Source organism: Tachypleus tridentatus, chromosome 8 (genome assembly GCF_004210375.1).
Source record: "Tachypleus tridentatus isolate NWPU-2018 chromosome 8, ASM421037v1, whole genome shotgun sequence".
NCBI lineage: Eukaryota > Metazoa > Arthropoda > Merostomata > Xiphosura > Limulidae > Tachypleus > Tachypleus tridentatus.
Window position 1 is genome coordinate 143489750 of NC_134832.1, and position 16698 is coordinate 143506447.

Below are 16698 nucleotides of genomic sequence, written 5' to 3' on the forward strand. Positions count from 1 at the left end.
CATTCTGTGGGCCAACGACCCTATTTGAAAAATAAAATTATCTTAGCTGAATATAGCTTCTATCTTGCCTAAATCTGTATTTGTGCCCCTAGTTCTATAACTCTGGCTGCTAGGTATGAAAAATGTTAAGGTAACATATTGAGGAAACACTGATACACTCTTTCTATAATGCTGAAATTGAGCACAAAACAAAAGGATGTATATGTTATTTGCATCAGGGATAAGATTTATATGACATAAAATGATTTAATGTCATAATGTTATTTAAGAATAATAAAACCATGAAAACATACACATGCACTTTGTAAAGATCCTCATAATGTGAATTAAAAACTTTGCATATTTCCTGCAGCATTAATGAGCTATGGGCAGTTAAATTTAATCAATGCTTTCATTAGTCATAATTATAAGACAATTGGTAAAGATTTTTGAATTTTGCTAAGCTGTGGAAACATTTAATAACAAGTGTTTTAAATATTGGTTCTAATGGTAAAGTTATCATGCTAACAAATGAGTGACTTCAGTGAAAAATGCATTTTGAGAAAGTAATCATTAAAGTTTTTCTGCACGTAAATATCAGTAAGTTTTTAGTAAATGTGTGCATTAAATACATTTAATAATGTTTCCTCAGCATGTAAGTTTGCCTAGTTTTAAGAGCCATTGCTACCTTAAGCTATTTTCAAATAGCTGACCAGTAATTCTCTGTAACCACATGTCAATTACTTGATCGGTAGTTGATGAGAAGAGAGGTTGTCATTGTACTGCCAGGAAGTGACCTACTCATACCAAAAGTTATTAACAATCTAATCTGGTAATTGTGGTGTAATGGAATGAAATACTTTTACATGATTTGAAGAATTTATTGTTGGATTATCTCTTATGGAACTGAAAGATAATAAGGTCATGATTGGTTTTACCAGGGAGAAGTTGCTGTGGTTTTGATTTTGATAAGAATGGATATCACTGAATTAACAGGGTATGGCTCCAGAATTTCCACTACAAGAAATTATTGACTCCAAAGTTGGGTTGATGTTGGTAAAGACCATACAGTGTGCTTAAAATAATCACTGATGTGGTTTACAGAATTCAGAGGGATAGGTAGTCTGAGTCAAAAATCATTGTAGTCATATTTGGAAATACATTGTTTATATAAACAATAACGTGGTAATTTCAGTAAAGAATTTGATACAGGAAATTCAATCTGCAGAAGACTCAAGATTCTTGTCAAGTCTACTTCCAGGGGATCACAAAGGATAGAGCCACTAGTGGTGTGCTAGACCAACCTTAGCCAGTAACAAAACAGTAAATGGAAAAGATGCCATACCAACTGCACAGCATAACCTTCAAAAAAAGAAATCCAGAATTGGTTAATGGGCACTTTAGTATACTATCATACTTGTTTATTAGGATTTTACATGAGACTTCACCATCCAAAAAGGGACAGTGTTGTAAGCCTTATTTTCAATATTTTTCAATTTAGATGTTTACCAGAAGGTGTATGGCATTATGATCTGGAGAATTTACATAGTGAGTAGAAATAAGTAGTTACTGAGTGATCCAGTTCTACATTAGCAGTGAAAGCTATCACATTTATTCAATTACTCAACTGGTTAGTTTGCAAGTTCTGTAAGTTTGTTTGGGAATTAGGCATATATTTAGACTTGAAGTATTTGTTCAATCGTATTTGTAAGTTTAGGTTATTAACTTTTGTCAACGTGAACATGGTTTGTAAGAAATGTTACTGAAGAAATAATTTATCATTACATGGACTGGGCTGAGCTTGGAATTATTTTTAACAAATAATTTAAAAGAACCTGCCTAATGATAGAACATATTACAATATAATAAATGTACTTTGTTTTGATATGTTTAACCATTTTATTTGTTGAATTAAAATCATTTTAATAAAACATTTGTTTTCAAAATAAAGTGCCCAGCATGGTCAGGTGGTTAAGTCACTCCTAGGGTTGCAGGTTCCAATACCTGTCACACGTGCTTGCCCTTTCAGCAGTGGAGGCATTATAATGTGATGGTCAATCCCACTATTTATTGGTAAAAGAGTAGCTCAAGAGTTGGTGGTGGGTTGTCTTACACTGCTAAATTAGGGATGGCTAGTGCAGATAGACTTTGTGTAGCTTTGCACAAAATTCAAACCAAATCAAAAAGAAAGAATTGAATTGAATCATTCATTAAAATAACAAAATTTTTGTCACAAGGTAACAGTGTTGAACTGACAAATTGAGAGTTTAAAAAGATTTTCAGACTTTTATTAACTTTGTTTCTACACGAAAGTTTATAAATAAATATTTGGAATTATATATCTTATATATTTGTATATTTCATTGTGAAAGTTGGTAAGTGCAGTTATTCTTGACATTTTCAACTCATAATGAAGGTTTCCAAATAAGTTAACTTGTCTGTAGATTGGTATATTTATTAGCTGTGTAAATAATGTGGGTTATATTTTAGTTCTGATCTATATAGCTAGCTTGTTTTATTAATCAGAAATTAAGAACAATACTGATTTTGTTTCTTAGTTAGAGAATGATTAGGAAAAACAGTTAGGGCTGTACTAGTTTTGAATTATTTTTTGTAAATGTAATATTTTGGGAATAAATACGTTGCAATCGCTTGTTTTCTAAATTATTTAAGAATTTGTACTTTTTTTTTCAGTGTGAAAGTTTGGAAGTTAAACAAAGATGGGCATCCCGCTTGTTGGGCAAGCTCAGAAAAGACATCGCTCAGGAATGCAGGGAAGATTTTGTTTTGGGTGTAACAGGAAAGAAACGAGCAACTTGTGTGTTGAGCAACCCAGACCAGAAAGGAAAGATGAGGAGGATAGATTGTTTACGACAGGCAGACAAAGTAAGAATGTAATATTGTAAATTGGTAAATAAAATGTTTGTAGTTTGTGACTTATTAAGAGATACAATAATTTATACCATCTGGTCTTTGAATTAGAATTAAATGCAGTAACTAATCAAAAATAAATGCTTCTAAAGATTTTTTAAATTTGTATTTCATTAGAAAGAATGCTAAATGACAAGTCATTGAAGTTTTAAAGAACAAAAATAAACCTTTGTAACATTTTTAAACCTTATTATTGGCATCTCTTTCTAAAATTAGTTTGGTATCATTACAGGACATTTCAATAACAACATAAAATCTTTGATATTGAGCTTTGATCCATATGAATTATTACTTTGCTAACTGATGTATTCATTCAATGTAGGGATGACTATACTGGCTCAGGGGTTGGTTGAGGGCACTAAGGGTGTACATGCCAAGTTTGGTGACAATTGTTTCAACAGTTTCTGTTATTAGTGTACATAAACATTGACTTTGGTCAGATAATGATTTGCATTATAAACACAAGCTTTACGTGCTAGCTGTGCAATGCTTTACACATTAAACCCTGACTTAGCTGTTGATTATATGATACAAATGTGCATATAGGTAGTGAGTGATTTTATATGATGTAGTTTTAGCTAGTATTCATATATGTTATAAAGTTATAGAATTAGCCTTTAGTATTTTATTGTATCAACCTATCTTGTATTCATAGTTTTCTGGTTGTACAAATATATATTTAGCTGGTTGTTGTTTTCCATATGATTACGGATTTAGCCAGTTAGGTTACTGTTGTATAGGTGTAAATTTACTGATAGTTCTGTATGGCATAAACATAGATTTAGGTGGTTAAGTTTTTAATGTATGAGTGTAGATTTACAGATAGTTCTGTAGTTTTGAATTCAAATTAATTGGTAGTTTTCTATTGTATGAAGTTAGACTTAGTTTGACACTATAGCAGATCTGTATGGGGGGGATCTAAGATTTGTCTCCTGACTTTGTGTGTTACAAATCTGGATATAGCAGTTATGATTGTTAGTCATAAACTTGAATTTAGTTGACCACTGCAGAAACACTAAAAGGGAAATGAACTTTATGTGATGGTTGAAGGTTTGGCGACTGGATCTGGTAATGGTGATCCTCTTTAAGGCTATTCCTCTTGAAAGCACCGATGGCGAAAGGTTAGAAAAATCTGCAGAGTGCCTCCACCCAAGTCTTTGTGTTAACCCCTTCCACATCAATGTCTCCGTCCGTGAACTTGACCTATACTTGGCCAACTTTATTTTCAGTCAAGGTAAGCCAAAGCTGGAATTTACAATTGGAGTTAACGTATGAACAGTTTTAAAATAGTGATACTTTGGAAGTTGTAGGTTGTCAAAATATCTATTACTGTTAGTGAAATGATTTTATTTAATACAAATTTGATGAATGTGGTTCCCAGAAAAAGCAGTTAACTTCTTTGTATTATCTTTAAAAGACAAAGAAAATAACTGCTTAACTAAGCTTCTAAGATTTTGAATTTACTTAGCTAATTACAAAATGTTTAAGTACACGGTTAAAAATTAGCATGTTATAGATTGTGCAGTTAAAGCACTTGAGTAAAAACACGTGAGCAGTTATTTGTGCTACTAATTATTAATCATAATATTCATACCTCATTGCAAAAGATTTAGAAAAAAAAGTGACCATTTTTTATAAAAACAATTATTCTGGAAAGTAGTGCACAGGAAAATAGTTTGGATAGTGCTTGTATATATAATGTAATGTTTTATACACTAAAAGTGGTGCCCTTTACTGAAAAAAAATTTTAAGAACTGTTTTTTTAGTTCTATATTTACAAATTAGGTCAATAAAGATATAATCAAATCCTCATGTACGGTTCTGGTAAAATTTGTGTTCTTGTTGTGAAGAGAGTGCTTTTACTTAAAAGTGTGTTTTGTGAAAAAGAAGTGTGTACTATTCTAACAATTTAAATCTTAAATACTCTAAATTGTGAATTTTTTATGTATTTTTGTTTATGGTGCCATTCAACAGATAGAGCCACACTATGTCACATACACTCATAGATAATTTTTCTAAGCTAGTTACTGTTTTTGCTATAGTACACACATTTGTTCCTGGTACATACATTGTTAAAGAATTATTACCAATGTGATAGAGGAACTTCTCAATGACTGACAGAAAGAAAAAGTAGAGAAGTTCCATTATGGTCGTGTAGTGGTAGAGTAGCTTTCTTTTTTGTGCATTTTTGGAACAGCAAGCATGAAAAATGCCTCATACAGCAGGAATAGCTGCACTCTTATTCAGTAAGATTATGTATCTTAAACATATCTGTGCTCTTCTTGTGGACTGTTTGATAGTAAGCAAAGCACTTAAGAAAAATGTAATGATATTTATTTGTTAATTCATGAAAAATTATTCAAAAGCCAACTGTGCCAGATGTCCCTAATTTTAAAGTGATAAGTTAAGGAGAAGACAGCTGGTAAACTCTTAACCATTGAGCTGATCTTTGGAAGTAAATAGTGGAATTTACTGTACCATTATAATGCTCTCTTGGATGAAAGGGCAAGTATGTGATATGATGAGGTTTGATCCATGATCTGTAAACTGCATGTCAAACACCTTAACCTCCAGGCTAGGTACTGGTATTTCATTACATGTAGCTAGAATAGCAATGTTTATTAAAAGAACAGCTGTATCACATCTTTATATTTACTTACATCTGTCTTGATAAATTTTGTATGTAAGAAATTGTTTTATGTTCATGTATTCTTAAGCTTGGTAAATCATGTGTATAGGTGCATGCATGTAAAGTGACTGTGCTTTTAAAACCTACCCTGCTTTAGACTTGTTTATTTAATAATGGATTTTGTGTATGTTTGTATATTTTAAAGAAATCTTAACATGTTTTATAATGTGTTGACTTAAGCTTTATGAATAATGTGTATTACGTGTGTATGCAAAATAAACATGTCTTATCAAAGGAATCTTATTTGTATCCATACTTACATGTATAGGACCATATATTTGTTTATGCATTTATGAATACAGATTACCATTTTTTAAAAATATCCAATCTGTTTTCATAATGATGTGTCTATTTACCCAAAGAACATTATATATCAAAGTATGTTTTATAATTAAAACTCTAATAATAATAGTTACTGTAACTACAGTTAAAATTAATTAAATGTGATTCTTCTCTGAGAATACTGATGTGTAAAAATTACAAGTTAAATTACATTTTGTTTAAAAAGTTTCACATATATTAACTGTCTAGTTTATGCACATGTTAGATGACATTTAAATGGCTCATTTCTATGACTTATTCTGTAAGTTAGTTTATAAAAATATTTGACTATTTACATCACACATTGAGTTATTTTATAAAATAACTTACTATTCATACCACTCGTTGTCTGAGCCAGTTTTTAAAATAACTTTTCTATCATTTATCCTTTTTGGTAGTTTGTGAAATAGTTTACAATTTTTGGCTTTTTATATATTTTACAGAATAATTTAATGTTCTTTTTTTTTACCTTTCATCCTCTGTGTTTGTTTATACTTTGTTTTTGTAACTCAATATCTATGCTAAATTATAAAATATTAATTTCACTGTTTATTTTGCCATCATCCTTGTCCATACTGAAGATATATATCTAGGTTAATTGTATGTAGTAGCAAGCAGTTGTTATTGAGCTCAGGCACCAAAACCTTCTTAATTAGCATTACTATAAAGTGTTACCCATTCCAGTATTAAGAATTGTGTGAAATGACTATACAAGAAAGGTTCCCTAGTGCGTTAACACAGACTGGCTAGCTTTTAAAGACAGCCATTCATCTTATCAGTGTAATCTTTTGCAGTTCCTCAGTGAGTAGCAGCCTTTCTTCTTTTCTTTGTGACTGAATAACCACCACCACCACCAATGGGTTTGAATGCTGGCTAACTAGTAGATTAAATGGGTGATCATTGAAAATTTGTGTTCTTTCTGTGAAATATTGATTGACCAGGTAGCAATGGGAAATTGGTTATAATTACTGAATCCTTATTGATATGAATCAGTGTGCATGTGATGCTGGTTTCTATACTTCTGTTTATCATAACATGTAAAAACCATTACAACTTAAGACAGTTTCACATAAATGATAGCTGTGAAGTAATTTAAAGAATGGAACTTACTAAAATAGTAAAATAACATTGCTTACAGCTATTTTTACATACCAGTTTCACACTTATTCATATATACATTACCATTTAAAAGAATAAAAACTTGAAATTGATTATGTCTGAGCTTTGCTCTATCAAAACATAGTTTAAATCATTCTTACGTTTAAAAAATTGAATGAAATGTTTCATTTTTTAATAGAACACAAAGGTTGGGGTGGAAATAAATGATGTGTGTCGTTTGTGTATGTGTCTGTATTTATAAATTGTGTGTGCATGTATAAATTATATATACATTAGTAGATTTTGTAAGGCAAGATTGAGAAAATTAAAATAATATTTAAAGTTAATACATTCATGGGGAAGAAAAATGTCAGTCATACTTAGGAGACAGAATTTTGTTAGTGGGAAGAAATATTGAGAGAACTTGTATTTTGGTATATCAAACTTAGAGAATTAGTCATATCAAAACATCACAGAATGTTCTGTCTTTTTTCATTTTACAGTAACCTGATCAAACAAGTATAGTGCAGAACAGATTTTTGTGGTTTTAAATGTGTTTATACGTAGGAGAGCAACAATCTTGAAACGAATGTTACGTACCTACACATGTTTATTTTTCTTGCTTTAGAAACTTTGAGTGGTTTACGAGAAGGTGTTTGTGATACTGAACAAGATGAAGAAAGAGGTAAATGTCTTGGTTTTTGTCGAAAAATATCCATTGGTATTCCATTTAAAGTGAAGTTAATACTGCAGAAGACAGTAGTTACCATTACTAACTTAATATTGCAGATGACTGTAGTTATAATTACTGACTTAATACTGCAGAAGGCTAGTTACGATTACTAACTTAATACTGCAGATGACTGTAGTTACTGTTACTAACTTAATACTGCGGAAGACTGTAGTTACCGTTACTAACTTAATACTGCGGAAGACTGTAGTTACCGTTACTAACTTAATACTGCGGAAGACTGTAGTTACCGTTACTAACTTAATACTGCAGATGACTGTAGTTATCATTACTAACTTAATACTGCAGATGACTGTAGTTACTGTTACTAACTTAGTACTGCAGAATATTTTAATTATCATTACTCTTGTATTATGATTGTTTAAAGAAAATAAAAATGTTTCTTCTGTTTCATGAATACGTCAGAAAGTAAACAATAATGTTTGACTCACAGTAAATTATGAGAGTAACATTTATACATTTACTGTAAGATATGATAAGTCTTGACATTTCAGAGTTTTATAACATACTGATATGCAAGATGTAATATCGTTTGCAAACTTTTTGTAACTCACCTCAGATTGATGCTGGAATTTTATTCAATTAAGATGCTTTTCAGTAATAAGTAATTTTTTTTGTCTTTATTAAAACACTTCTGTTCAGTAAGTATTATCTCAGATTGATGATGTAGTTCTGAAGTTACTAAGAACATTTTGTTCAGTGGTTTTTCTTGTGTTTTTTTACATAACCAACTTCCCTGCAGGTTCTTGATTTACTTTCTACTTTACACAAACCCTCATCTGTAATGCTACTAAACTTGAAGATAGCAATTTGATTATTACATTAAAGATTTAATAAAATAATCATCAATAACTAATATTAAATCTTTTACCTATGGTTTAGTTTTTGCTCTCTTCAACAATAGGTATTGCTATACCTTAAATCGGTAGTTTAGTTTTTACATTGTTAAAGAATTTGTAATCAGTGATTGTTATATGTGGCATTTATGAGATGGTTTTATCTTGGCAGTTATCTTCTCAACATTTGTTATTATATAAATTATTTATAGTTTAAAAGTATGTCATTTATTCTGGTTCAGTAATGGGTGTTACATCTCTTATTCATGGTTGGTCATGTTTTTGAAATTCTCTCCTTAGAATTGTCTGTTATATCTCTTACATATGGCTTTATTTGGTATCATTTATTTTCTCTGTAATTGCTGTTGTGTCTTTTCTTTGTGATTTACTTTTATCTCAGTCATTCTCTCCTCAGCAGTGGCTGTCATATCTCATACAGTTTGATTTTATTTGTCATTCATTCATTACTCAGCATTGGGTATTATATCTCTTATTTATAATGTTCTCTTATCCCAGTAGTTCTCTTCTCAACAGTGGTTAATGTCTTTTATGATTTAGTTTTATTTCAGTTATTTTCTCCTCAGCAGCAGTTATTACATCACTTATTTATCATTTTAATTTTATCTTATCAATTCTTTCCTTAGTGGTGGCTATTATATCTCTTAATTATTTAGTTTTGTCATTCTGTCTTGAGTACTAGCTCTTTATTTAGTGTTTAGTTTTATTTCATTTATTTTCTGCTCACCATTTTCTGTTTTATCTCTCATTTATGATGTCATTTTTACTGTTTTTCTCACAACAGGTGTGGTTGTTGTATATGTTATTTATAGTTTATCTAGTATAGATGCTTTAGTTTTATCATGGGTGTTCTTTGCTTATCAATAGCTGTTGTGTTTTCAGTTAATGATGTAGTTTTACCTTTTTTTTTTCACTGACTCTTCACTCTCACTTTCTGTAACTTTACTCACTTAGGCAAGAAGCCAAGACTCTAGCCCTGAGGCTTGTTTAATTTTTTCACACATTTATTTTTGCCTTCTTTTCTTATATGTTTGTAGGTTCATGACCACTCGAATGCTATTACCACTAATGCTGGCATTTTTACAAGTGATGAATGTTACATTACCTTTTCTGCATGACCACATCTGACCACTATTTCATTAAAAAGATACTGTTATTAGAAAATTAAAACAAAGTACTACTACAGATTTATATTGTGAGATGATGAACAAGTTTAATAATTTTTAAACACTTACTAAGTTATTGCTTCAGAAAATGTAATTAAAAATTTGAAAATAAAATATTAGTTTTGGTAAGAGTGAAAAATAAGGAGTTTAATATTAAACATTGCTGTAAGTTTATTAAAACTGAACTGTTTTAAAATCAAATTTGACTACAGTGTATGCCTTTGGTGAAGTGTAAGTCATCTTTAACACCCTTTAGAACTTCAAAACATGATGAGACAGTTTTTAATTGTAATTCATGTATACTCTTAATAAACTTTAATGTTGTATATTTGTAAACATTGTTTCTTATTTTCAGGAGCTTTATACATGAAGTCAGTAGAGTTTAACTCTTCATAATAGTTTATGTTACTAGTTATGTATCCTGTTAATGTATAAAATATTTACCAATTTTCAACTAAAATTAGCATTGGTGCAACCATCATTTTTTACTTTGTGTTTCGTATTACTAAATCAAAATTATATGGGTTTCAGCTCAAAATAATAAAATATATATTAAACTATAGCTTTCAATGATAGCATTATTTTTTAATGTTATTCATTATTATTAAGGTGTTTGTAGCATATGTAGGAAAGAAAAAAAATAATAATTATAACTTAACAGAGCAAAAATAAAATCATTAAGATACATTTGTTTGACCAGACTCATACACAGAATGTTCATGAAGTGTAGATAGTAGTGGATTAAATAAAGTAATTATTTATAACCTTACAACAGACTCTTACACAAAATGTTCATGAAGTGTAGATAGTGGAGGATTAAATAAAGTAATTATTTATAACCTTACAACAGACTTGTACACAAAATGTTCATGAAGTGTAGATAGTGGTGGATTAAATAAAGTAATTATTTATAACCTTACAACAGACTCGTACACAAAATGTTCATGAAGTGTAGATAGTGGAGGATTAAATAAAGTAATTATTTATAACCTTACAAATAAAAAATTTTAAATTAGACTGCAATAATTATTTAACCAGCTTTACGTGTGAAACGTGGTAGGCCTATGAAGTCCTATGTACACGAGAAAGAATATAAAGCTGTTTATGGTTGAACATGGCAAAACGTTGAATCTTATTGTACACTTCTGTGTGACTGTATGTGGAAATATGTGACTGAAATAAAACAATAACTGTAATCTTGCAGGAAAAGACACTAAATCATTTTGTACATTGCTGTATATACAACTGCATGTACTGGGATTAGAGTTTGCAGATCATGAAAATAAGTACAGCTGTTGTAGCTTTGTTTTTCTAGACATTGAAGAGAGTAATTTCACTTTGTATTAGTGACTAAATAAATGATTTGGACATTGAGTAAGGACTTAGTTTCTTTTATCTAAACAAGACTAGTGTTCAGAGAAATAGGTACATATGTAGACTAGTAGACAAAGGGTGTTCTAAACAGGTTTTTGTGCTCCATCATTCACCTTCACTGAGTGTTTAATAATGTCAAATACTACTTTTGAAAGGAAACTAGAAACAAATATGCATGTATATGTTTTGCTGTGCTGTACATAGTGTAAAAACATGATATTTTGATTGACCTCCAAACCCAACATAAAAATCAAGTAATGTAGTCTTTGAAAGACTAAATAAAACTTGTATACCTTGAAAGAGAAAACCAGTTTAAGCATGTATACATTTTTAGTCTTGTAATTGACTTGTACTGCATTTTTTAAATGACAACTTTATAGCTCTGATGATTTCTGAAGGTTAATCACCAATATTTCAACTTGTATATGTTTAAGCATTGTCTGTATTTGTAAGATTGTACCTTTTTGCTACTTCTGGTTTCTCACATTCTTAAGATGTTGGTTAACGATATGAGCTTTCTTTCATTTTAATTTGACCAGAGAGTAATTTTTCTCTGATTCTGAATGATTATTTAAATCTCCTTTCACAGATATCATTTTGTATCTTTCCTCCTCCTAGGAAATCACAATTCACTATACAATAAGTTCTAAAAGGTTTGGAGAGATAGTGTGTTAATGATTACTTTGAATGCACCATGAAATTTCCAACTGAAAGAGTAACACCAGTTTAAAAAAGTGAACAAACAATAAATAATTTTGAAATAGTTTGTTGTTTTGGACAAACGTAACTTGTATTAATATGGTTTGATATTCTGTCTGCCTGAGTATAATGTTTTAACCTTGTACTTGCTTGTATTAAACTAGAATAGTACATGTTTAAAACAAGATAGAGATCTTTTTTTTTTTAAGAATAATTAAGATATGTTAGAAGGAGAAATGTACTTGTTAGGAATGAAAAATAACAATATTAATAGACTGCAATTGTTTTTCTGCCCAGAAATGTGTAGGAATACAATCATTGCCACAGGAGTTTTTACTTCTGCTGAACTATACAGAGTGTCCAAAGGCAAGTGTTTAATGAATTATTGTTAAGCATGTATACAAAAAAGAAATAACTTGCACATGTATAGCAGTAATGTATTCTTAAATCACTTGTTTGACATGTGTGCTTATATGAATTTAACAAAAGTGCAACTTTTAATGATTGTGTGTTACTGAATGCTATTAAAACATTGTGTAAAATCTCATATAACTTATAATTTAATAGTTTTCATACTAATAACTTGCTGTTAAGATCTTCTGAAAATCCACTTGATTTAAGAATACGGCTCTACACTCAGATTTTTAAGCCACTGTCCCAGAGCTAGTCACACAGCTATTTGCTAATTATATCGTGTATGGCAAACACTTTTTATGAAGACTTCGGCTACAAGCATACCTATAAAACTATTAAAATGTTCCAAATTTAACTATTGTTAGTGTTTACTCAAAGCATTTAACTTTTTTACTAAATAATAAAATATATTAATTTTGTTTGTACAACATACATACATCCAAAAGTGCTTTGGATTGATACAGTACCGCAATGTTTTAATCATTCAGAACAATAAACGTAACAGTGTACTGATAGTAAATAACAGAAAAAGCATCCTTTTTTGAGTGGCTCTATTTTTTATTTTTTTTTACCTGCTCTTGGAAATTAAAGGTTTGAATGTGCTGAGTTTGATAAATTAATATCACTGTTTTGCCTTACAGAAGCAACAAATTAAATGTTTGGATACATTCAGAAAGAGAAATATAAAACAGGTGGTCAGTATTAAGTCACAAGCTCTATTGGACTAATGTGATACTGGCAACTTGTTCAATTCTGTTTCTCACACTTATCTCAAAATAATTGTGCTAGAAGTAACAAGAAAGGGAAAACATTGTGACAGAATCACTATCATTGTAAAATATGTACACTGTTCAACAGTTCTCTTTGTTCAGTGACTACATGTTGAAACCTTTAAAGAATAAACTGTTAGGAATAATTGAAATATGTGATTTAATTGAAAAAATAAAACAATTACTAGCAATAGATAATTATTTTATCTTCACATAACAAATCAAGAATTTGAAAAAGGTGGATCAACTACATCAATAGCTTATTATAAACCACATGTTATTATATAATTTAACTTTATTGTTTATATTTTTTGTGTCTGTTTTCTCATTGGTCAATAGAAAGAACCTGGCACATAATATATATTGTTTTAATACAAATATCGATTAGCAACACTTTTGCAATGGTAGAAATGCATAAATATAATGAGAAATTATGAAAGTGAATATATAAACAAGTTCTTGTCAGACTACGGGGTAGGCTTTTTACTAAATAAACAAATTCCTTTGTTAAGTTTAGAAAGCCAGATGAATTATTTTGGGGGGATACATTAAACTTCAATGACTATTCAGAATGCTAAGAACTAGTCCTGACCTTAAAATTAAGATAATTTATGTTTCTGCATTATATATAAGAATATTTAAAACATAGTAAATAAAATAGACAATATATACATTTTAAAGAAAATTTAATAATTTAAAAGCAGGATATTTCATGTGAGGATTTTGTATACTGTGTGTTTAGTTATAAATATTCACTTCATAATAACAGAAAATGCATGTTAATGACTTTTTCAAACTTAAACTGAGTTTGTTTTTGTACTTTGCTAAATTTACCTTAGAGAAAAATTAAATGTGAAAATGTTAGAGATGTTCTAGGAACATTCTAACCTCAACATTAAATTGTCATAATAGTGATTTGTCAAACAGTTGATGTAACTATAGGTGTGACAAGATGAGATATTATTGCTCTAACAGTTAATTTTCATAATATCAGATACTATTGCTCTAATGGTTGGATTTCATAGTATCAGATACTGTTGCTCTAACAGTTGCTTATCATAATATCAAACCATGCTTTTCATAGTATTGGATATTTTTACTGTAACAGTTCCTAATTGTAATATAAATTGTGTTATTCTAACAGTTAATTTTCACAGAATCAGATAATGTTATTTTAGCATTAAATTTTTATGGTGTCAGATGTTGTTGTAACAGTTCGTTTTTTTGGTATTAGATATTTTTGTTTTAATAGTTAATTGTTGTAGTATCAAATATGTAAGATACACTAGATTAATTAAGACTATAAACAATAAAAACAATGACACCAACACATTCAGTAGATAAACTTGCAGGCTTATTCTAAACTAGTTAAAACACAGACAGTAACAACATGTAACCTAACTCTCTCTGTAAATAAACTTACAGGTGAATAGATCCTCACTAAACTAGTTAAACTACACATGGTTATATAGAAAACACATCCACTTGTAGATACATATGGAGGAGAGTAGACCCACCCTAAACTGATAACACTACAATCAGTTTCAACTCAGCAACAATAAAACTTGTGGATAGATCTGCTTGTGGATTTGTTTAGTCTACAGTTATATTCTGTAGATAGATCTGCTTGTGGATTTGTTTAGTCTACAGTTATATTCTGTGGATAGATCTACTTGTGGATTTGTTTAGTCTACAGTTATATTCTGTGGATAGATCTATTAGTGGATTTGTTTAGTCTACAGTTATATTCTGTGGATAAATCTATTAGTGGATTTGTTTAGTCTACAGTTATATTCTGTGGATAGATCTATTAGTGGATTTGTTTAGTCTACAGTTATATTCTGTGGATAGATCTATTAGTGGATTTGTTTAGTCTACAGTTATATTCTGTGGATAGATCTATTAGTGGATTTGTTTAGTCTACAGTTATATTCTGTGGATAGATCTATAAGTGAATTTGCTTGGTCTACAGTTATATTCTGTAGATAGCTTTACTAGTGTATTTGTTTAGTCTACAGTTATATTCTGTGGATAGATCTGCTTGTGGATTTGTTTAGTCTACAGTTATATTCTGTGGATAGATCTACTTGTGGATTTGTTTAGTCTACAGTTATATTCTGTGGATAGATCTATTAGTGGATTTGTTTAGTCTACAGTTATATTCTGTGGATAAATCTATTAGTGGATTTGTTTAGTCTACAGTTATATTCTGTGGATAGATCTATTAGTGGATTTGTTTAGTCTACAGTTATATTCTGTGGATAGATCTATTAGTGGATTTGTTTAGTCTACAGTTATATTCTGTGGATAGATCTATTAGTGGATTTGTTTAGTCTACAGTTATATTCTGTGGATAGATCTATAAGTGGATTTGCTTGGTCTACAGTTATATTCTGTAGATAGATTTACTAGTGTATTTGTTTAGTCTACAGTTATATGCTGTGGATAGATCTGCTGGTGGATTTGTTTAGTCTACAGTTATATTCTGTGGATAGATTCACAGATGGAGAGTCTAGTTCTACACTAGTTAAACAAAGAAACATGGCCAGCCTGAGACACACTCAAACATTAAACAGGTCACTAAGTTTATTTTTTACTTGGTTTTCTTGTTTCTGTTTGTTCATCTGTATAGATTCCATAATGCAACCCACAAATGATACACAACTTCCTCTCAACATTGTCAAGATGGAATCATCATCTTATTATTATTCCAACAACTATTCATCCTCTGCAGACTACAGAGGCCTTGGAGTTGGGGGACATCCACCAGTGGGCATGATTAACCCTGAGGTGACTAACCACCCAGCTAGTCCATCGTTTCAACCAAGGAATAAGCGACTTCGAAAACTTTCGTCCAATGAAGAAGAGATTGACAAGTCTGGAGCAGACGTTAGTGGTTTCTATGGTCACAGTCCAACTAGCGTAAGCAGTCAAGCCTCGTGGGGAAGTGATGTTGATCCTGGTAGTATACATATTGTCCGTAAGTGTTGGCATGTGAAGTTTTTCTTTTTTTATATTATTCTTTTGCTGATTCTCTTACATAGAGTATTTTTAACATATTTTGGCTTGTTGTGTAATAAAACAATTGTTGATGTTTAAATAACTGTCACATTTTTTTAAGGTTTTATGTATTATCTTTCATCTCTTTACCACAAGTTCACCATAATTTCTTTGTATATTAATAATTGATCCACAAATTATGAACTCACATGCAGTTTGGTTTATAAGTAGTTTAAAAAAACGCTTTTTAAAGAGTTGATAGGGACTGTATAGACCCAAGTAGGAATTTTAGGGTTATTGTGGCATTTTACATGATTGAATCACACCTGAGGTGATTATCAGACTGAATATCTGCATTTTTAAATTAGGTTAAAATTTAAATCAATATTTACATTTATCTTTGGTTGTGCCTGTCCATTCTCCTCCCTACATTCAGGTTTGATGTTAATAATAATAAGATTAAAGGAAACAAAATATTCATAAATTTATAGTTAAAGCTTCTAATTAGAAATTAACTGTATTAATCATAATTAGAATAATTTACAAAAATAGCCTTTAAAATAATGGAAACAATCTTATATAGTATAGTGATTAGAAAGAATAATTAATGTCATAAATCAGTACATCAGAAAAATTTAACATGTGATTATTA

The 16698-nt window shown here is 30.0% G+C and overlaps 1 protein-coding gene across 1 annotated transcript in view; it reads left to right on the forward strand.

Moving 5' to 3' along the window:
- LOC143224035 (nuclear factor 1 X-type-like) overlaps nt 1–16698 on the forward strand; it is an 83627-nt gene that overhangs the window by 53504 nt on the left and 13425 nt on the right. Inside the window, 5 exon segments of the mRNA XM_076452497.1 lie at nt 2674–2865; nt 3961–4144; nt 7647–7703; nt 12160–12228; nt 15679–16026. Of these exon segments, the coding sequence (XP_076308612.1) occupies nt 2674–2865; nt 3961–4144; nt 7647–7703; nt 12160–12228; nt 15679–16026 (850 nt within the window).